Here is a 24,453-nt window from a genome sequence, read left to right as displayed (position 1 = left end):
TTACATTTCAATACAACATATAACATCTAAATATTTATATTCTAATGCAGACTTATATACACTAAATTAATGTCAGTCTTCTTTTCTAATTTGAGCAAATGCTGCATTTAAATAATGTAAATTAACATTGTTAATAGCTGTAGTAAAAGTAATAGCTTTATCTACAAGAAGTCAACTCTTTAAATTACAAACAGTTTCATCATGCAGCAGTTGCTATTATTTTTTAAGGCTGGGAAGTGGCTTGCTGAGGTGACATATGCATGGTTACTATGGAATGTACCCTAAACCAAGTAAAAGGATTATTATACAGTGTCATTAATCTTTTATTTTGCTGGTGCCTCTGCTACATACATAGCCAAATAAATTAGTAGTCCACTCCTTCCACATGTACACACACAAAAACTTCTTTCATAAAAGCATTTTTTGTTCTTGTGTCCTTCCATTGTTACCCTTTTCCTTTAGTTGGAGCTGGTACCTGGAAAAGGAAAAATAAGTTTCTACACTCTGTCATACTGCACACACACAGTTACATGGAATTCCATCTTTCTATGTCTGCTAAATTAACATCCTGAAGAATTTGGTTGGCATATCCTAATCTTTTGATTGTCTTTCTTGGTCTATACAGGGCCAAATTAACTGTTGTTATTCCTTGAACTTGTCCGTTCTCCACAAACTTAATTTTTTGCCTATCTGTTCTGACATTATGCACTATATCTTACCACTTAATTTGTCAAAGAGTTTCTGTAGCACCACACTTAGGGTACTTATGGTTCCCTTCATCTCTGGATTTTGCCAAATGGTCTGTTCACTTCTGTACATTCATGTTCTATGGGCTTTTAATGGTTAGCACAACACAAGCCATAACAGTCAGTTGTTTGAGACAGAGATGATGAAGGATTTTTCTTTAAAAGTTTGAAATTGTAAGCAGATCGCTCACATTAAGTAAACTTGAGAATGTTTTTTTTTTTTTTTTTTTTTTTTTTACACTGATCAGCCATAACATTACAACCACTGACCTATCATTATAAATCCATCCAGGTGATAGCAGTGTCACATGGTGAGGAATGACTGCTAGTCAGACATGCGCACAGTGCATGTAGCGTCAGTGAGCATGCTGTCCATGTGTAGGATGGGGAAGGCGGGAAATCTATCAGAGTTTGACCGAGGGCAGATTGTGTTAGCCCAGAGGCTTGGCATGAGCATTTCACAAGCTGCACGACTTGTTGGGTATTTGAGAAGGCTGTGGTGAGTGTCTTCAACATGTGGCAAAACGAAGGTGAAACCACGTCCAGACATCGTGGAGTTGGGCGGCCACCCCTCATCACATATGTCGGATGTCGTAGGCCAGGCAGACTGGTAAAACAGGACAGGTGGTGAACTGTGGTGGAACTAACATTAGAATTTAATGCAGAACAGAGTACAAGTGAGTCTGAACACACAGTGCACTGAAGACTCCTGCTGATGGGCCTCTGCAGCTGACAACCCATACATGTGCCAATATTAATTCCACAAAATTGGCAAGTACTACTGAATCCCAATACCTTCTTCATTATGCTGATGGGATAGTGTGAATCGGGAGGAGCTCCTCGATGCCTGTACTGCGGGATGGAGACAAGCTGATGGTGGCTTCATTATGCCCTGGACAACATTCCCATGACCATGAGTCCAGTGGAGCTCTTGCAAAGCACCATGATGGCAAAGGAGTACTGTACACTGGTTGCAGACCACATACAACCATCCATTACGATCATGTTTCCCAATGGCAGTGGCATTTTTCATCAGGATAATGTGCCGCGTCATAAGACCAGGAGTGTGATGGACTGGTTTCAGGACCACAGTGGTGAGTTCCAGTTGATGTGCTGGCCCCCAATTTGGCAGATCTGAACCCAATCAAACGCATCTGGGATGTGGTTGAGTGTGGCGTCAGAGCTCTTCGCTCTCTCCCCGGAGATTTTACGGGAATCAGGTGACTTGTGTGTGCAGATGTGTTGCCGGCAACATGCCAAGGCCTCATTGCATCCATGCCATGATGCATTGCCTCTACTATTCCTGCCAAGGATGGAAATATCGGCTATTAGGTAGATGGTCATAATGTTCTGGCTGATCAATATATAAGGATGATCTTGTAAGGAACTTCAGTCCCACATCTCAATTGTGTTCAACTGTGTCAAGCTTATGAAATCTCCCTTGATCATCCAACTTTTACTTACTTAATACAGCAGTTGTTTAACTTTCTCCAAGGTTTTTATCTTATTCCAGCTTGTAGGAAGTTTCTGTTATCCTTTAGACTGTTTTCTTTACCTTTTTCTTTGTTTGTTTACACTTACTCCACATATGTATCACCTCCCCTTATGGTTCCTGAAGTGGATCTTTGCTAAAAGCAGTAGAAACATAATTCAGAACTCCAGCAGTCTCTATTTTCTCAGGTTTCTTTATTGGTAGTCCACATTGTGCAGCAGTTGTGGTGTCCTTTCATTCCCCAACTGTAGCAATCCACTCATCCTTGACTGTCAGATTTTAATCCCCTTTCCAGTTACTTTTAATGATTTGTCATTTCCTCACATAATCCCTACATGCTATTAATCATCAGCTTGTAATATGGACATCTAAACATGTACACTGATGGGTGTCAATAACTTCATTTTAATTCTTGGAAGAATATTTCCACAATTGCAGTACGTCTAATAACTCATTCTGTAACTCACGTTTTTGCTTGTAACAATACCATTGGTTCCTCCCAATTCCATACAATATTTTAATGTGTTAAGTTCCACACTCGAATTTGCAGAACATCAGCTAATACCTGTTCAAGTTGGTAGGGCTACCAGCAACTATGCTACAACTAGTGCATCTCATAGCATCATGTCAGCTGAAAGAATCATCCACTTCAACAGAACTATGTTAAGGTATTTCACCTACATGTGACTGTTTTCAGCTCTTGTGCTTTGTGTTTCTGTAATTATTGAAGAACTAACCAGTGGTTAAGACATTGCATTCATATGCCTGATATCCGGATATAGTTTCATTAATTGACTTGAGGTGAATATAAGGATGGTTCATATGGCTAAAACAAAGCTGATACCCTCCTGAATCTGCATCCGGTTGACCTGACACTTTTATTACCTTTTATGTATAGGTTGATAACATGTCAGACGAACTTACCTTCCTTGTGACAATATCTGTCTTTGACAGGGAACAATGTAAAGTAAGTGTAAACGAATTATAAAACTCTTAGGGAAGCCAGACAAATATGAGGGTGTGCTGAAAAGTATTGCTTCATTCTGAGTTTTCTTATGTCAAAACTCGTAAAACTTTTAAATTACCAACATCCTACATCTTCATTCTTCATGTCTAGATATTTGCAGCCCTCTACTACTTGATAACTCCAAATCATAGCATGTAATAAGGTGGTGCATAATGTAACTATGTCGGTATCTGAGAAATAGTGTGCTGTAGTTGAGTTCCTACTTTGAAGATTTGGCTACCCACAAGGCACCCCTTCCTTTGCTGTGATGATGGCAGACTACACATGAGCATGGCGCCATCTGAAACAATCCAATGCCATGGGTTTGCTGTGATTGATCATCTTTCATACAGTCCCAACTTAGCCCCATCCGATTTCCAAAACTTGAAGAACACCTTCAAGCTAACAGAAGTGAGGGTTGTGGCTCCAGCTACAAAGTCAATCATTCTATAGTGATGGTATTATTAAACTGGTCTCTCGTTGGGAGAAATATGTTCATCGTCCAGGTGACTGTTGAGAAATTAATATGTAGACATGAAGTATAAAGATGTAGAACGTTAATATTGTTTGTTTTAATTTAAAAAGCTGTAAGAGCTGTCACATGAAAAACTCAAATGTGAAAGGAAATGCACATGAAACTTGGCAAAAGTACAAATGAGTTACTGAAAGTCAAATTTCTGATTAATAACACAGATTACAAAACACTGTTGTAATGAAGCACAAAACAGTCATACCTTTAAGACTTATTCCCACATGAATCTTAATTCTAGATTAGTAGTTCACTTCCCTCAATCCAGAGAGTTTCTCCATTACTACAAGTATTATTGATTTGTGTTTAATTACTGGAGCTACAACTATCTCTACTGTACCCCATTTCTGATGATCCATATTATAATTATTATCCTGGTGTGAAACTTTCTTATACTGACTGTGTAGAGAAATTGAAAATAGTCTCAGCGTTTGTTGCTATTGTTGCTGTAAAACATAATTAACATGAACCTTTTTTGTCAGTCCATTGGACTCTGATCTGTTGATCTTTAAGAGGCAATATGAGAGGTGCACATGGAGATTAACCCCCACCCGTATCTGTACCCGTGACCACACAGCTGTACCAAATTTAGCTTTCCCTACAGCGGGTTACAGGCATACAGTTCAGGAAGATCCATTTGTGACACCTTTAGTGATACTAACATGTGTGACAGATGAGAGAAAACAATATAGTTCCTGCTGTCAGTGGCTGTACAGATGTGAAAATAACAGATAGAGAAATAAATGAGAATATGATTGAAAATTGGCTCATGTGTCTTGATAGAGGAAATATGACTAGACCTGATGGGCTGTCCATTGAATTCTTTATCAAATATGTGGTAGAACTTGACCCCCTCTTCTGCAACAGTTTACCTTGCTCCATCAGTCCAAAACATTTTGAGACTGGATTGATAAAAAGTAGAGAACAGTTAATATCGTGGTTTTAATGCTGCAGGTGCTATACAAAGGCTTCCTATACTTCAGTACAGCACACAGAATGTTCATACAGTCTTGTGAAACTGTCAGAAAAGTCCTCTTTTGAGGTGGTGTTCAACTCGCACATCACGTTCGCATTTACTTAGGTCTTAAGAAACTGTTAGAGACCCAGTCTGCACTTAGTCATTTTGTAATAGGTTTGCATTGATATCTCCAAGTCTCAATACCTGTGGTGATATTTTCTAAAAAAGAACAGTCCACATTGTTCATTTCAGTCAAGTTGTAGTAGGCATTGAACACCTGATTTCTAGATGTTCAGTCTGTTGTGTCATTGCAATTTGACATGACATTGACACACTATGGTCTCATGCCCACTTCCACAACCTCACAACTAACTGGTCAAATCCACATCTGCTGTTTACAGTTGTTAGCTCAAGCAGCTACCATAGTTACTGTGCTGATGTCACTTATACACCAGCAATAAAATAAGTCTCGGAACTTTTTTTGACAAGTGGTGTATATTGCTGGAAGTGGAGCATGACTGGGAAAAAGGTGTAGGTGTGTGGTTTGGAGCCCATGGACACTCAACAGCGAGGTTATCAGCACCCTTACCCTCATGGAAACAAACAATTGTGGTTTAAGTCTCTAAAATCGTTGCACACAATGAGGAGTAAATCCATAAAATGACACTCATTCACTCACTCCCATCTCACTTGTGTTGAATCACACAATCACTGTATCTAACGTGCCGGAAGACAACTGATAAATGGTGAAAGGTGCTACACCTATAATTAAAACAGAAGTAAAATCGTAAAAGACCTAAAAGAAAGGCACAGAGAAATGTAACTGGCTGACCACTTACAAAAAACGTGGGTAAGCCAGTCACCCTATTGACACATTAAGAATATCTACCAAAAATCTTAGGAAACAAGTTGGACAGATCACAAAATCTTAAACCACATTCACATGAACATTACCTAAAATAGAGGGCAAACCTGTTGGCAAATCCACTCTCTGGTTAGAAAATGAAACACAGTTTAAAAACGTGGAGCACCCTTATCTGTACGCCACAAGCACTGCACGTTGGAGGGCCCTCTCGCCAGAGCAAGAAATGCGTTACAGGGTTGTGGCATATGTGATGACGTGTAAGGAGAACCTCATCCTGTTGAGAGGCTGGAAGGAGATACACCGCTGCTGCATTGTAGGCTTTACTAGATGGAGCTTATTGCCTGTCACTTCAAGCCATTCATTGACACATGATGTTCCTCATCAGCGAAACGAGAACATGCAGGTCGATGGGGCACTGAAGTATCCAAGGATCAAAACATGCCTCCTCGGCCACTACATCTGCCGTTTTGTTCCCTGTGATACCTCTGTACCCTGGCACCCAGCATCTGCCCCAGCTGTTTAGCCAGAGGAGGGTGTGCTGGCTATCCTGAACTAATTAAAAAGGTGCAGGTCATTGCAATACAAAGGAAGGGGCACAGGACAGCTGTGGAGAATTATTAATCCATCAGAATGAGAGAGAGGTACTGGCAGAAATAATGATAGGAGCATATCATTAGCTCTGCTTGGATTGCTCAGTTGGCAGAGCACTTGTCTGCAAATGACAAAGTCTTCGGTTTAAGTCCCAATCCTGAACGTAGTTATAACCTGTAAGCAAGTTTTAACATTAGACCTATCTCATTGAAGTCAAAATGTTGCAGAATTTCTGTTATCATGTGATGGCTCATCTGCAGACTATGCTACCACCACACTACTACTACTACTACTACTACTGCTACTACTACTACTACTTCAAAACCAACAATGATTGTGTAATCATTGACTATATGAAACTCAGATTGCTCTTATCATTTAATGAGATGGACAGAGCAGTAGGTACAGCAGCTGGGGTTGACATCACGTTTGTTGGCTTCCAAAAAGCCTGAAATACAGTTCCACACCATCAGTGAGCAAACAAAATACATGCAAATGAAATATCTGAATAAAAGTTTGACTGGAGTGAAGACTTTCTAGAAAACAGAACCCATAACAAAATTTGTAATGGGGAGGTGCCATCAGAAGCTAGAGTAGCATGTGGTCTACTTCAAGGCAGTTTGATAGTGCTACCATTGTTAATGATAACACAGAAATCACTTGTAGCTCTATGAAGCAGTCCAAATATATCACAGTTGTGTACAAGAAGTTGACATCATTATAAATTTGAAATGAATATAGAAAGACAAAGTGATTACCACCTGGTGTAAAGATTTGTGTCTGACCCTCAACATAAGTAAATGCAATAAAATGTGCATCAATAAACAAAATAATCAAATAACATTTGACTTAGTGATTGATCTTCGGTTACTGGAATAAGACAAAGCTGTGAAACATCTAGGAGTAAAACTGTTAAGTGTTTTAAAGTGGAATGGGTACAAAAAATATCTCCACGAGGAAAGTATTTACCAGACTCATGTCTGCTGTCAGCAATGAAGAAAGTCATTAACAAAATCATTTTTATACCAATTCCTGACTATTGTTCATCAGACTGGGACTCTCTTTCAGGTTGACTAGCAGAAGATAACAGGTATGCAGAGAAGAGTTGTACTCTACATTATACGCTCATTCAATCAATATGAGTGTGTTGCACAAATGCGTAACAAATGTAGTGGTACATTTACAGGGAAGACGTGCTTGCAGAGAGCTGTATACATGGAATTCTGGGAAACAATTTTCCAAAACTAGTCAAGAAATACATTTTAGTAAACTGATGTAACCAGTTTCTGAGATGAATCCTTTGAAAAGAACATACCGGTAGCTGATTTATTCCTTCCTCCTAGCTCTTACCCAGCCTTTTATGCCTTCTCCAATGTTTCTTATTCAGTCTCTTACAACCTCTCTTTCTTGTGGAAAGAGTATTCCCTATCCTTCTCATCAATAAACGTGCTTTTGTCAATATGTCACACCTTCCATAGTACAAATACATGTGTTTCTATTACTCTGCCTGTGCTGACACATTCATTTATTCTGATATTGCTTGTTTACATATTTATGTCACAGTTTTGATAAGTATATAGTGTGATGAAAAATAAACTAAATCTAAATAGAAGACTATTATAGATATTGATGTCTAAGTAATTGGCCATTTTTAAAAGCTTTTATAGTAAAATGTAATTCTGATGTAATGGTTATTTAAACATTTATTTAGTAGTTGTTCAAATACAGTTCATGAGAGTCCATTCGGTTTTAATATAGTAATCTTGTCTGTGTTAATTTATTACAAGGTTTTTATAAGTATCAGTAATAAAAAAAAGTGGATCACCATACCTTATAGCTCTTGAGAGAGAATAAAGTCCTGTCAGGGCGACAAAGACATTTACACTGCACAGACTATAGTTCTTGGGGATAATAACTAAGCAGTATCGAGACCAGATCATGCCTGTGACTGCCAAAGCAGAAGACTGTGATATACTGATTGTTTCTACTGGTCGCTGTAGGTCACTCAAGCCTGCAATTACAAGCCCCTGCAAAACATGACAACATAACTTATATTTAGTATTTTACTCTACTTTAATTTCTATTTTGCAGGAGTCTGTATGTAAGCAATTTAAAGTTTTCATAATCTATATAGAAATTATGTATCTGTAGTTTTAGAGTTGCTCTACGTTTGTTTACTGATGAGGAGAACATGGCAAGTGTCATCACCGCATTTCCCAGGAACACCGATCAGTGGAAGAGGAGTCAAAGTATGCAAACATATGCCTCGTCTTATCTGTAGATACATGACCATTTCTCAATAAACAACTATCAAAGCTTTCAAGGTATAGGCCTTCTACCACAAGACATCCACAGAGAAAATGATGGTTCAGTGGTTAGGGTTGCAGCTTGTTAATTTTGCATCCCATGTTCAAAAATTAATTTTTGTTTTTATTTATTTTATTTTTATTCTTTTCATTTATCTACACATGCCCTTAGATGGTTGTTACACAAATGTTTCTTATCAAATTAGGGGATCTAAGGGCATTCATTATATTAATTGTAAAATTACAATTGGATTTCACAATAAGTGTCTCACAATAAGTGTCTCACAATAATTGCATATGTGTGTGTGGTATGTTGATGGGTTGCAGTATTTTTAAATTCTCATATTCCACTCTCATATTATTACATTTTATAAAGATGTTTATTCTTCAGGAAGATTTGGTGCATTCCCTTGGATGTTACCGATAATAGAAACATTCAGAATGCAGATATTCCAAATTTCACAAGCATTGCGCAAAAACAGGTTTGCCACAGTGACATTTCTTTGTAGGAATCTCCCTCGGGAAAGAAACATAGCTACCATTTGTGAAGATGTCATGCATTGGCAATAATTTCGCAGCAAACCATGCATAATGGATCACTTTTGCAAAACTGGCACTTGCAGTTGATCATGAACTATGTTACACTGCAGGAATTTCACCGAAAACAATTTCAAATAATTTTCTCATTCTTTTTCTAATTAAGTCATCTGGCATACGAGTGATAGACGAATAATGTTATATCAATATAAAGTGTAGTAATCTTCTATAGACATGGATATATAAATGAGAAAAAAAGGGTAGTAATTCCATTTCGAACACGAGGTGCAAAATTAAGAAGCTGCAACACTAACCGTTGTGCCACCATTTTGTCTGAGGATATTGTGTTGTAAAAGTCCTGTAAAGTATCTCAAAAACTTTGACTGTAGTTTTTTCAGAAATGGTTGAGTGTCTACAGATAAGCCAAAATGTGTTCGCTTACTCTGACTCCTCCTTCACTAAGTGAATTTTCTGGGAAATTGGATTATGGCACTTTTCGTGTTCTCCTTGGGAGTAGAAGAAATAAAAGAAAATTCAATCACACGTAAGTCCGTAGACACAAGGTAAATCTATAAATGATCTGCACTTAATTCCAATAACACATTATTGAAAAGAAAGAGTGAAGTAGGTTTCTGACATTGAAGAAACTGTCATTCAAAGTTTAATTTAACAACAAACAAGAAAAGTGAAAACTGTCAAAATTACAATTTCATACTTACCCACTTAAAGAACGGCGACCAGAAAAATATAGTTTTAGGACCTGCAAAAACAAGAGCAAGAATTAGGAAGTGTTTGCTTTCATGGACGAGTTTAAATTTGGAAATTTGTGGTAAGGGGCCAAACTGCTGAGGTCATTGGTCCCAAGGCTTACACACTACTTAATCCAACCTAAACTACCTCACACTGAGGACAACATGCACACCCATGCCCGAGGGAGGACTCGAACCTCCGACGGGGGGAGCTGCGCTAACCATGGTGAGTTTAAAATTATCTATTTTTGATTGATGTTCGCCGTGATTGAGGTGTCTTGTTTGGAAACAATCTTGTCCAAGCGACTCACAGTACTTGATACTGACAGGAGTAATGCACACTTTACTCCTTGCCCTCAAGCTTGCTGTCAGTACTGCTCAGATCCCTTTTAGGTTTGTGTTATGGCAGGGTTAGTTGTATGTTAACACTGATACATAGCAGCATGGATGGGTTTACTGATGAAGACTTGGCTGATGTGCACCTTATGTATGTGTTGACAGTATGAAATAGGTGTTATGCTGTGGGCTGTTCCTTCGGTAATGGTAACCACGTCACAGTACTGTTGCAAAATCTGAGGGTTGTTGTAGTATTGTGTGTTTCATATTTTATGTTTTATGTTTTGATTATTGCATATTATGCAGTTTTTTGCTGTTGTGAGGATATTTTCGTGGATACAAAGGTAATTTGGTTAGCAAATGGAATAAATCACAATTACATCACTACTCTGTAACAAGCCATTAAAAGTTCATGTTCGATTTGTGTGGTTAAGCACAATTAATAGTTTACAATGAAAAGATATATAGCTTGATTAAAATAACTTTGTGGTTGACAGATGACCTTGCCAGCAGGTAGTGTTGGCAGCTAGTACATAGCATGCCACTTGCCCATGCAATCTATAGTTGCATGTGTGCTGCATATTGAAAGTAAACATACTTTCAAGGTCTTTGTCAGTAGTCGGGAAGGTATCATAGTGGTGATGGCAGCTGGGGTAGCAGGTGTAATCATTGTTCCATGGATAGTGATATCTCAAGTACTCATTGAAAAGGAAGACCACCCATAGGATGAACAACGAATAACACATAATAACAAATTTGCTAATAATCACAAACCGTTGCAAACTGATAACACAGGTGAATTTTATGCATAATTGGCTTTATCAGCAATGAATGCACTGTACTTAAATGATTTATCATTTTTGTTGTCCTTTGTGTGTCAACTAAATAGCTGTCAGATTTTAAAGAAATAATGAATTGATGGTACTCAGTGTGTATTCCACTGCACATTCATTCTCACACAATTACATTATTACATAGTTTGAGTGTTTTACGATGTTATGTCAGTCTGGTGAGTAAGTGTTGTATTGTTCTGTGTCTGATATTCCTTAATTTGAGTCAGTGAGCAAGTGGCCACGATGGTAAGTCACTGGACTCGCATTCAGCAGGATGGCACTTAAAATCTCGGTCCGGCCATTCACATTTTACTTTCCCCTAGGTTTCCTGAATCACTTAAGGCCAATTCTTGGATGAGTCCTTTGAAAAGGATACAGTTTATTTATTTTTACCCAACTGGAGCTTTTGCTCCATCTCTAATGACTTTAACATCAATGGGACATTAATGCCTAAGATTAATTCTTTCTTAACTTGAGTCCATGTTTGTTCTCTGCAATTAAAATTGCAGTCATATGATGCCACTCCCAGAATTCTTTGACCAAACGAGGTTGTGCAGTGGTTAGCACACTGGACTCGCATTCAGAAGGACAACAGTTCAAACCTGCATCCAATCATCCTCATTTAGGTTTTCTGTGATTTTCCTAAATCACTTCAGGCAAATGCCAGGATGGTTTCCACGAAAGGGCACAGCTGATTTCCTTCCCCTTCCTTCCCTAATCTGAGCTTGTGCTCTGACTCTAATGACCTCACTGTCAAAGGGACATTAAACACTAATCTGCTCCTCCTCCTCAAAATTCTTTAACAATATTTTTAGCCAGTTCAGATACAATACATAAAGGCAACTGCTGTTTCAACTGCTGTTTATTCCAGGCCACAGAATCCAGTCTTTCAGGCTTTTTCAGAATTCTGATAAGGGAATGTTATTTTTTACTTTCATTTTAGCCAAGCGATAAAGTCCTGTGTCCTGGAGGCAACTGTAAGCAAATTATCAAGGATTATCAAATAATACAAGGCATTTTATGGTACAGTTACAAAAGCTGAGTTAAGGTTTCCAACAGGGAGCACTTAAACCCTTACCTACTTTTACGATTTTCCAGTACTGGTAATCCCTTCTTGTTAGTAAGCTATTTGCATTGATATGAACTGTATTCAATTTTGTGCGAAACTCTGTGACATACCTAAGTGAAGAAGAATCAGTGTATGCCTCCCAGTACTCCATTTTATAGTGAAAAGCTTTAATCTAGGTACTGACATCTGTTATGTGATTCCTGTCTTCTGTTTATGAGATACTGAATGCTGTCACAAAATGTACACTATTCCATTTTGTTAGGTAAAAGAAAGTTTCAAGTAGTAACCTACAGCAAAATTCATGTCTGTCTGTAAACAGTGCTTTGCCAAGTAGGGGTATTAAAAGTTAGATGCCTTGCACTATAGGCAATTGAAATATTTATTTATGCATTTATTTCACTGTAAAAGTTAGGGCCTTTTCTTGCATCTAACATATTCTACATGGGCACTACAATATAATGATCAAAATAGTAGTAGCAGTAGTAGTAGTAGTAGTAGTAGTGGTGGTGGTCATTGTGAATATGAGCACCATAACTTGGGGTGAATCGGGACAGAAAATGAAGTTTTTACTGAAAATTAACATCTAAATATTGTACTATAATTTTGAAATTTTAAATACAGCACCTCTAGTCCTTCCTACAGCAATGTGTTACAAGAATGAAAATGCTCTGCCATACCCGTTCTTTACCCCAGGACTTGAGGTGATTTGGAACACTGCATATTTTGAACAGTACTTGCATTTGAAACATGTGGTGAGGTGAATTGGAACATGTGAAACACATCTATCAAGCATTTTACTAAGGAAAATGCATTTATACTCCCTCAGCTTCAAATAAATTAATGCCAATTAAAATTTTTACATTACCAACCAGTTTTATTAACCACTAAATCTCTGAACTTTATTACTTAATACGACACTTAACATTACACAGTGTCAATGACTCCCCGTCAGAAATCAGTTCCTTTCACCTTCATCCAAACTTGTGCTTTTGACACCACACACATGTCTACAACATCAGGAAAAAAGAAGTATTCTTGTTTCTCACTAATTTTCTTCCTCATGAAATTACCTTGAATGTCGTCAGGCAAATCCACAGCCTCAATCCTTCCTATATATAATTTTGAACGGTTAGTCTCTGTAACAGGAAACTTAACCAAGACAAAATCGTTTTTGGCCAGTGTCATTGGAGGTGTCTCGGAAGGTTCAGGTCCATATTTCTCTTCCGTTGTTGTCTCAGATATTACAGTTTCTTGCTCCAAAACTTTAGGATCATCAGCTTCCTTTTCCTTGCTGCCCACTCCAATATTGTCTGAAATTTCTGTCTGTGACATGACACTTTTTCCAGGGAGAACTTCCAGTTTTCTACCATGAGCTTTTTTGGGTTGGGAATTAACAGACCCATAAAAAACATCTCTCAGGTGTTCCACAAAGGCATCAGAACATACCTGCACTGGCTTACCTGTTTCATTTTCCAAACTACTAACAGGTAAGAGAGATAAAACGTTTTCTGGATTGAAAGGTATGATACCAGAAGCACGAAATCCTGCAGTAGCATTGTCTCGAATTTTCTCACCCATGTGGTGAAATGTCGGCTTCAATGTATTAGGGAAGTTGCTTTTTGGAAGAACACCCCTATTGCCTTTCTCCCAAACAGTCAAATCTTTTGCCAAGCTATCTTCATTAGGTGAAACAATGCCACGTTTAGAGGTTGGCAGATGTGTGTTGAATTTGGGGGGAGCAACAGAAACTTAATATATGAAGATGGTATCTGTTCTTTCGTACATGTCTGAAAGAACAGATACCCTCTTCTTATAGATAAGGCTTACCAGCCAGTGATTTTCTTCACTGTGGATGCACTCACATTGCTCAAACTGTTACGGGAATTGGTAGATTGACTGTCGCAAGTAATGAGTATAGTGGGCAGGGCACTACAAATGTAGTGTGTGGACAGTAAATTGCAAATGTTGGTCTCACGGGCAGTGTGCCAGAGAGAAGTCACTGCAGTCACACTATCCTCTATCAACTAAATACCTAGGAATTACAATTACGAACGACTTAAATTGGAAGGAACACATAGAAAATGTTGTGGGAAAGGCTAACCAAACACTGCGTTTTATTGGCAGGACATTTAGAAAATGTAACAGATCTACTAAGGAGACTGCTTACACTACGCTTGTTCATCCTCTTTCAGAATACTGCTGCATGGTGTGGCCTCTTTACCAGATGGGACTGACGGTGTTCATCGAAGAAGTTCAAAGAAGGGCAGCACATTTTGTATTATCGCGAAATATGGGAGAAAGTGTCACTGAAATGATACAGGATTTGGGCCGGACATCATTAAAACAAAGGCTTTTTTCGTTGCGACGGAAGCTTCTCACGAAATTCGGTCACCAACTTTCCCCTCCGATGTGAAAATATTTTGTTGACACCGACCTGCATAGGGAGAAACGATCACCACGATAAAATAAGGGAAATCAGAGCTTGTGTGGAAAGATATAGGTGTTCGTTCTTTCCACGCCCTATACGAGATTGGAATAATAGAGAATTGTGAAGGTGGTTCGATGACCTCTCTGCCAGGCACTTAAAAGTTAAATGTGATTTGCAGAGTATCCATGTAGATGTAGAACCGACAACTATAGCGGTGCCCGTCAACCGATGAGCGGCAACAGCGCAAACCCATGGCCAATCGGAACGCCTGGCGCCAAGTTTTCGTAGTTTAAAAATGGTGCGTCGTCGACTTACACAACGTTGGTAATTTTGGTTCCTATTGGCAACAGCTATCCAGGGTTAAAATTTCGTGACACTATTTTTTTCCCACGCTCTGTGTGTGTGTGTGTGTGTGTGTGTGTGTGTGTGTGTGTGTGTGTCTCTATTGGCATCAGCTATCCAGGGTTAAAATCTCGTGACACTATTTTTTTCCCACGCTCTGTGTGTGTGTGTGTGTGTGTGTGTGTGTGTGTCTATTGGCATCAGCTATCCATTGTTAAAATCTCGTGACACTATTTTTTTCCCACTCTGTGTGTGTGTGTGTGTGTGTGTGTGTGTGTGTGTGTGTGTGTGTTTGGGTTTGGTGCTTACGGGTGCTCAACGGTGAGATTACCAGCGCCCTTACACATGTTAAAAGAGACGGATGTGGGAAAAATTGCTAAAAAGTGATCATACACGCAAAGACAACGGGAAAGAATACAAGATGCTATACAGGAGACTAAAACGTAAGGAACATGACAAAGGAGCTAAAAGGAAGGCACACGAAAATCTCACTGGCTGGCCACTTGCGTAAAAAAAATATGAGTGAAACAGTCACTCTGTGAACATATTAAATTCATCTCCCCAAAAATATTGGTACAAATATTGGTCAATTCATAAAACTTTAAAACTCTAACTTCATTCATTTTATTGGCACCTAAAATAGATTTCAGATCCGTTGGCAAATCAGTCCCAGTCCGCTGGTCGGAAAATAATACGCAATCCAATAAAATGTGGCGCACATTGATCTGTACACACAAGCGCCACACATTGAAGGGTCCTCTAGTCGGAGCAAGAAGCCATGCGTCATAGGGCTGTGGCCTATGCAAAGATGAGCGAGGAGAATGTCGTCCCATCTACATGGCTGTAAGGAAGTACACCACGGCCACGTTCTGGGCTTTGCAAAATTGAGCTTATTGTGAGTCACTTCTAGCCATTCATCCTCCCACCAACGCAAGACTCTGGAGCTCAACAGCGAGGTTATAGCATGCAGGGGGATGGCACACTGAAATTCCTGAGGATCAAAACACAGCTTATTGGCTGCTAGATCTGCCCTTTCATTCCCCACAATTCCCATGTGCCCTGATACCCACCAGAAAGACACCTCCGTCTCCAGTTGCTGTAGTTGGAGGAGGGCATCCTGGATAATCTGGACTACTTTATCTGCTGGGTACAAACGCGACCCATCCATAAAAACAGCTACATGGTTGTGTTGCTCGAACAAAATGTCAGAAAATATCGCATTAAAAATGGAAGTAGGAGTGCAGTCTCTCCCACACTGCACCAAATGTAAAATCACTCTGGGTCTTTCGAGTAACAAGGGCGGCAGACGGTTAAAACCGTAGATTTGGGGTAATACTTGTTCCACACCAAGTGACTCTAGCACAAGCTGCACACAGGTCCTAAACGGCTTTGTGCCTCATGGACGGTTGGAGAAGAGGTGTTCCAAAGGCAGGCATGCAACAGTATGGCTTGCAGGTGAAGTCGTAGCTGCTAGGGATGTACACACCTGATGCACCATGATCAACTGCCGCTGGATAGTAAGTGCTGGTTCCCCAGCCTCAGCAAAGAGGCTGGGTATGGTTCTGGTCCTATAAGCACTCGTGGCCAGCTGAATCCCCTCATGGATGACACCTCAATGATCTTCAAATAAGAAGACCTCACCGATCCATATACCGTGCACCCATAGTCGAGCCATGAACGCATGAAAACTCTATAAAACTGGAGGAGATGCACCTTGTTAGCTCCCCAAGACCTGTGGCTAATGCACTTCATGATGTTCAGTGACTTGAGAGTTCTGGCTTTCAGGTCTCTTAGGTGTGGCAACCACAACAATTTGGAGTAAAAAATGAGGCCCAGAAGCCTCACTGAGTCTCTTAAATTTAAGATGGTGTTCCTCATATGCAAATCAAATAAATTAAAAATACGACGATAATGATTAAAATGAGCACTCACACACACACACACACACACACACACACACACACACACACACACACACACACATATTAACGTAGATGTGACAATGTTTATGGCTATGGCAAAGAGGGTAACACTCAAAACAGTGCCCTGACGGACATCAGTTTCCTGCTCAAATCGATCTGATAGCGTGTCACGAAGTTGAGTCCTAAAAAAACGCTGAGACAAGAAAGACTGTAAGAAGATGGGTAGGTGGCCACGAAAGCCCCATTGATGCAGTTGTGGGAGAATACTGTGTCTCCAAGTAGTGTCATATGCCTTCAGAATAAGATTTTCATTCTGCAGCGGAGTGTGCACTGTGAAGTTGTCTGCTGTCGGGCGGCATTTAAACCGGCAAAAAGCTGCACGCCTCTCCTAGATTGCCGAAGTGCGCTCATCTGCCCACCAAGGTACTGGTCGTCTCCTAAGTGACCTAAAGACTGTGGTATGGATAAGTCAGCAGCATGACAGATCACCCATGTGATGTGGTCCACCCATTCCTAGAGGTTATCATGATGTTCAAACACAGCAAACTGGCTGAACAGCGCCCAATTAACCTTGATGATCATCCATTTTGGTGGCTTCTGTTCCAGCAATTCTCCATCCAGTAGGTGGATTAACAGTGGGAAGTAGTCACTGGAATTAAGGTCATCAGTTGCTTCCCACTGTGCTGAGTGTGCAAGGGGTGGACAGCAGAATGAGAGGTCAATGGCTGAGGATGATCCAGTAGCAGCCAAGAAATGCGCACCCAGTAGGAGAAATGGGCTGGACAGTTGGTCAATAAGGCCTGCAGGAGCCTCAGAGTCTATTGCATCCTGTGGAGGTAAGAACAGGGAGCAGAGAGTTATCACTAGATTTCCATGAACTGCAAAAGCTACTGCTTGTAGGTTAGCAACGAAAGAGAAAGCGGAGAAGTGGTGTGTGTTACTGACAAACACAGCAACAACTCCCTTACCTCTTTCCCCAGTCAGGTCATCCTTATGGTGGAGGGTATAACCCTATAGCACAGGGACATCAGTAGCTTTGAAATGTGTTTTCCGCAAACACAAGCACAGGGGTTGTGTCTGTGCCAGGAGTTTCAGTTGCTCCGCATGAGTCCTGAACCCATTCATGTTCCACTGTATTATGGGTGCCATTTATCATGATGGTTGGACTTTCACACTGTCTTTCCACCAGGGTGGGGAGCCCACAGTGATTGGAGTTCCAGCTTTGGGGCAAGATGGTTGCCACAGGCAGAGTTTGCAGTTCATTGGCTATGAAGCAGAAGCAGCAGAGCTATCAAGTAGATTGACATCGGCATGGTCTGATAGTCTACTTTCTGTACTCTCTGTTTTCGCCTGTGGCGGAAGCTTCCCATTTGCTTTCTTGGCCTGGGAGGCTTTACAGGAACTACTGCAGCAGTAGCAGAGGCAGCACTGGATTTTTTACAAGACTGTGCCCTTGGAGGTACTATGAGCTCTGCAGTGGTGGTACCTGTGGTCTTCTCTGATGTTCTCTTAGGGGTATTGGTTCTGAAACAATTGCAGCTTAATAAATACATTGACAAGCGCAGGTACTAGTGCTGACACTAGCAACCTCCATTTGTGTAGAAGCATTGGCTATCAAAATAGGATTTTTAAGGGCTGAAGCAAAAGAACTAGTGAGTGTGGGAGGTGCATGGCATTATAGATTTTCTTCGCCTGTCCATTATAGATTTTCTTCGCCTGTCCATGTGGAATGCGATTTGAAGTCTTAAGCTCCTGTATCTTTCGCTCTTCAAGGAAGACACTGCAGTCCCTACTCCAGACAGGGTGATATCCAGAGCAATTTACACATTTTGGAGGGGAGGAGCAGCCAACGCCATCATTGTTGGTCTTGCCACATTTGCCATAAATGCCTTCACCCTTACGTCGTAAGATGGTGTGCCCAAAGCGCTGGCATTTCAAACAGCGAATTGGGTTAGGGACATATGGCCGTACACTTAGGTGAAAAAAAACCCACCTTTATATGCTCTGGGAGTTTTATGCTATTGAAGGTAAGTATGGAGGAGTCAGATATCACTAGATCCCCATCCAATCTTTTCGGTATATTCTGCACATCAACGATCCCTTCTTGAGCCCACTCATCTTTCAGTTCCTCCTTACAAATGTTGACCATATCTGTACACGACAGCCGGCCGGAATGGCCGAGCGGTTCTAGGCGCTACAGTCTGAAACCGCACGACCGCTACGGTCGCAGGTTCGAATCCTGCCTTGGGCATGGATGTGTGTGATGTCCTTAGGTTAGTTAGGTTTAAGTAGTTCTAAGTTCTAGGGGACTGATGACCACAGCAGTTAAGTCCCATAGTGCTCAGAGCCATCTGAACCTTTTTTTTTTTTTTTTTGTACACGACACAACACCTTTGTTGTAATTCAAGCTGTTGTAGAGCTCCATTCCGATGGTATATTCTCCCAGGCATTTAGCCTTCCAGAGGTTTGTTGCTTGTTGGGAACTAGCAGTGTCAACCAACAGTGTGCCATTACACCATTGCTTGAGGAATTTCAATGAACCTGCGATGCTCTCCAAACCTTTTTTAACATAAAAAGGTGAAAGTTTTTCTAAAATACCTTCTTTCCGTTTCACAGTCAAAAACACATTCTGGCCGCAGCATGCATTCTGTTATTATTCATGGTCAAATTCTGTATAATCCCCGAGTCTGGAGGACTAACTGCATGAGCCCTTTTATTTGATGGGGTGTTAATGTCTATCAGCAGCCCACCATTTCCGCTGGGAGGAGAAGGAGATATCTTCGAGCGTTCCATTTTGATCCCGCTAGCAGCTAGGGAAATAAGGGTCCACTCAGAAAGAGCCCTGTGTGCCTGAGTAAACCTTATATAACTGAGGAGCGGGATGTTCTCCAGAGGTTGCCCGCCAACGACTGTTCCACGTCACCAGCCATGCATCTCATCAGCACACAGCACACTTTGAGACTGAAGGTTTTTTTTTTTTACAAAGGTTTATTCCGTCCTCGCGATCTGGGCAGTACAGCCAAGACCCCATTCCCTTAGACACACAACTTCCCAGCACCGCGCTTCACGTTGGTCACTGAAGCATGCCCAGAGCTTACAGTGACAGAGGACTAGTGGTGTTCATCGGTCCCCAGCTCAGGAACCCCGGGGTCGCCAAGAGTGTACCCAGCAAACAAATGCTGACAAGGGAACCTCCCCATCGCACCCCCCTCAGATTTAGCTATAAGTTGGCACAGTGGATAGGCCTTGAAAAACTGAACACAGATCAATCGAGAAAACAGGAAGAAGTTGTGTGGAACTATGAAAAAAATTAGCAAAATATACGAACTGAGTAGTTGACGTGCAACATGTGCAACTTCAATGGTGATGTTCAGTCAGGAGCGCCGTGGTCCTGTGGTTAGCGCGAGCAGATGCCGAATGAGAGGTCCATGGTTCAAGTCCTCCCCCGAGTGAAAAATTTACTTTCTTTATTTTCGCAAAGTTAAGATCTGTCCGTTCGTTCATTGACGTCTCTGTTCACTGTAATAAGTTTAGTGTCTGTGTTTTGCGACCGCACCGCAAAACCGTGCGATTAGTAGACGAAAGGACGTGCCTCTCCAATGGGAACTGAAAACATTTCATCGCAAGGTCATAGGTCAACCGATTCCTCCACAGGAAAACACGTCTGATATATTCTATGTGCGTCACATGACAGGAATATGTTGTCGACCCACCTAACTTGTACACTTGGCGAATGGGTAAAAAGATTCTTCTACCTTGCCCGATTTAGGTTTTTTTGTGGATGTGATTATCACTCCCAAAAAAGTGATCGCCTCAGACGGACAGATAATAATTGTCTGAAAACAAAAAATTAAAATTTTCAGTCGAGGGACGACTTGAACCAAGGACTTCTCCCTCCACAGCTGCTCACGCTAACCACAGGACCACGCCGCTCATGACTACACAGTACCATTGAAGTTGCATATGTTACACGTGGACTATTCAGTTCGTATATTTTGCTAATTTTTTTCATAGTTCCACACAACTTCTTCCTGTTTTCTCGATTGATCTGTGTTCAGTTTTTCAAGGCCTATCCACTCTGCCAGCTTATAACTAAATCTGAGGGGGTGCGATGGGGAGGTTCCCTTGTGAGCCCCTGAGGGCAACGCATAACTGATGATGGCCGAATTAGAGAGAATATGAAATACAGACTGACATATACTGCACTGTCGGGTCGCAATACCAGGCCCCGAATGGATGGTACCTGCCACTGTGCTGATCAGCGATGGTATGACTTCTCAAGTAGGCTGCTGTATATGCAGTAGATTGAAAGTACTTATTCTTAAATTTTTCGGAAACTATTAGCTTTTAAACATAACGAATACAAATAATTTGAATGTTCTTTCAATTTCGCCCGGCCGAGAATGGTTCATTTGACAGCGATTGAATATATTTTCAGGAATGGTAGTAGATATCTCCTTAGTAAACACTAGCTATTTCAGCATCAAAAGAAGAAAAGGAAATGACCCTCACAAACTCCTAAGGTACTGCGAATGACCCACATTTCGGCTTTATTCTTCAGTTAGGAACCAAGTGGGAGCAAAATTAAGGAACCAGTGAATAGCCTTACGTGTTAAGTCTAGATGTTAAAAAAGAAAACATATCTCATATCCGCATTAGTCTACACAGCTTTTATTGATATCTTTGTGAATATAGAGTTTGGCTAATTACTCCAAAACATCAAATAATATGTTGTTGGGGATTCTTTATACGGCTACTGTCATGTTACCGTCATAATCCAGAAATGTTACATTTTTGCTATTCGTACAATAAAAATGCTGCATGAAGTAAGACATTTGACTTATTACTTCTTTACTACTAACTGTATTCGTGACGCATTTTGCAGACAGTATTCAAATATACCGCTGATTGTACCAGCAAAATTATATGTACAACATATAACAAACAATTCAGGAGATGTGATGTCATAATCATTGAGATACGTGAACCATTTCCACATTCTGCATGACGTTTTAAGTTTATTACTTCTTTGATATTAACTCTATTCGCAACACATTTCACATACAGTAGCCACATATGCTACTGGAGATACCTACTAAATTATATCATTGTACGATGCTCAGTTCTGGAGATATGACATCACAAACACTGAGCTGCGAGAAAATGAAACTGCGGCGCGAAATTCGCTAGAGATACAGGTACATATGTCTACAAATACGTGTGAAATGTATACGTGGCCAAAGATATGGGTAAAAAACTAATCCTAAATCCCTGAAACGATTTCAGTTAAATTTGGTACACATGTAAGTTACAATCTGGAAAGAAATACTGTGGTGGTAAGTACCACCAGGCTCCTGTTGGAGTAGGGGTCATAATGTGAAGACATGATGATGATGATGTTTGGTTTGTGGGGCGTTCAACTGCGCGGTTATCAATGCCCGTACAGATTCCCAACCTTTGCTCAACCCAATCTCGCCACTTTCATGAATGATGACGAAATGATGATGACAACACAAACACCCAGTCATCTCGAGGCAGGTGAAAATCCCTGACCCCACCGGGAAAATGTGAAGAGAGAAGATAACAAAAGGAGATGGACAGTGTAACGACACACTGTAGGAATTGTTCCATTTCATTTCGTAGAAGTTATTTCGTTATTCTCTGTCATAAGTTAAAAATACGGTTAGTAACAGGGCAGATGTAAAAACCTGTATAAAGCAAGCAGTGGGATGATATAGCACTGAGGGCGCATACGCCATGTAATGGCAGCAGGGTAAAGTAAGGCAGCCCGCTGCTAAGATGCTGCCACCATCCTGCGGAGTGCGCAACGAATAATCTGTAACCGTTTTAAATGTGTAGCTGTATGTAATGTGTTTTGTTTTAATCTTGCTAAGTAGATCTTAGCTTTAAAAGTGTTAGGAACCTTTGTAATTAAAACTGTAAGGAGTCATGGCCTTAGACTTTAAGTAAAATCTAAAGGGACTCCGCCGCGGAAGGAAAAGGCGGAAGAAACGTTGCGACAAAAAGTTCCAGAATGGTCTTCTTTGGGAGTCGGAATGATTCTGAAGCAGAGTGGTATTATGTACACATACTGTATTGTGTGGTAGTTAAAGAGAGCACGTTCATTGTGCCTCGGATGGACGGGAAATTATTGCTACACATAATTCTACAGTGTTAAACAGCTATTTGTCAACCTAGCAGAAGTGGCAATGTTATTATGAGGGCCAGTGGCAATTCCTTTGCTGTGAAGGAGGCAGACATTATGCTGCAGCATTGCCCACTGTACTGGCCAAATATTACGATGGGATTTACGGCTTGGAAGCCATTGTGTAAAAGTTGCTAAACCAATCATCGGTAGCAAAATCTCGTTGTAGGCTCCAACACGTTGCTCAGCACCACAAAAGGACTGAAGTATTTATTTCTGTTGTGAAGTTTACTTTATTCTATTTTTCATAGTGATTGACGTATTGTAAAAGTCATGATTCGTCGTCGTCTTGTACAAGTTAATGCAAGATAAGTGTTTAAAGGCAACAAGCTTTATCAAAATGGTTCAAATGGCTCTAAGCACTATGGGGCTTAACAGCTGAGGTCATCAGTCCCCTAGACTTAGAACTACTTAAACCTAACTAACCTAAGGACATCACACACATCCATGCCCGAGGCAGGATTCGAACCCGCGACCGTAGCAGCAGCACGGTTCTGAACTGAACCGCCTAGAACCGCTCGGTCACAGCGGCCGGCAACAAGTTTTATCACAGCCTTGTTATTTTAGTAGGTGTTTAGTGCGTCCTTCTCACATACTCCGATATTTAATCAACAACATTTTCAGATCATAAGCTCGTTATACATAGGCGTATATAAAGTGCTTAAAATTATTATTGTTATAGTAAGCAAAGCATCAGATTGTGTACAAAGTACCAGCTATTTTATTACATTGACCAGCATAATAAAAGCAGTTGCAGAAGAAGAAAAGTTATTGTGCCCATTTTCATTACTACAAAAAACGCTGGAGACCATTTTAAGCTGTAGCATTTAGTCTGACATATCTCTGTAATATCGTGTTACAAGAGTATTCTACACTAAGCACCTCTAGATAATGAGACAGTTATATAGCAATAGTTATATGGTTTGTATTTTCGTGTACATATTACATTACTTGAAACTGATATTAACAAAAATACGTGTCTTATTATAGGTGTGTACAAAACTGCTTTGGAAAATTTGGAGAACGAAACTGCCTGCATATATTTACACAGTTTCATTATATTACAGCAAATAATGATCGATATATATATCTTCAAGGGCTGACATGTATATGTTCTGAAGCAGAGGTGCTTAAGGAATGACGCTCCAAGGATTAATTCTACTTGAAGGAACAACGAGGGGGAGAGAGAGAGAGAAAGAAAGAGAGAATATGTTCCGATGCATTTAGAAGAGTTTTCAGCGTCAGCGCGAAGGGAGTAAGAAAACTACGAGCACTTAAAATTTCTGGCAGAACGTCCGCAGACAAGAGAGGAAGGTGTATTTCCGACAGCCTAGCAGCAGCAGAGCATGATTTAGTGCGAGATCATACATCTTCCTTTCCACAGAAACAACGCTATTACGTAGATAAAAATGGAAATGAGCGTTTGGTGTTACTGGCCGGGAGGCCCCTTACGGGGCAGGTCCGGCCGCCTTGGTGCAGGTCTTATTACATTCGACGCCAGATTTGGCGACCTGCGCGCCGGATGGGGATGAAATGATG

At 40.5% G+C, this 24,453-nt stretch overlaps 1 protein-coding gene across 1 annotated transcript in view; it reads right to left on the bottom strand.

Annotated features, from left to right (window-relative positions):
• Positions 1–305: 305 nt before the first annotated feature.
• LOC124569469 (mitochondrial pyruvate carrier 2-like) overlaps positions 306–24,453 on the bottom strand; it is a 63,239-nt gene continuing 39,091 nt past the window's right edge. The window contains exons 2-4 of the mRNA XM_047131083.1: positions 9,750–9,790; positions 8,018–8,214; positions 306–475 (exon numbers count right to left, since the gene is read on the bottom strand). Coding sequence (XP_046987039.1) covers positions 409–475; positions 8,018–8,214; positions 9,750–9,790 — 305 coding nt within the window. The 3' untranslated portion in view covers positions 306–408. The remainder of the gene's footprint in view (positions 476–8,017; positions 8,215–9,749; positions 9,791–24,453) is intronic.

Source organism: Schistocerca americana, unplaced genomic scaffold, assembly GCF_021461395.2.
Source record: "Schistocerca americana isolate TAMUIC-IGC-003095 unplaced genomic scaffold, iqSchAmer2.1 HiC_scaffold_15, whole genome shotgun sequence".
Lineage (NCBI taxonomy): Eukaryota > Metazoa > Arthropoda > Insecta > Orthoptera > Acrididae > Schistocerca > Schistocerca americana.
Note: the sequence above shows the minus strand (reverse complement) of the source record. Positions and strands in the feature narration are given on the sequence as shown.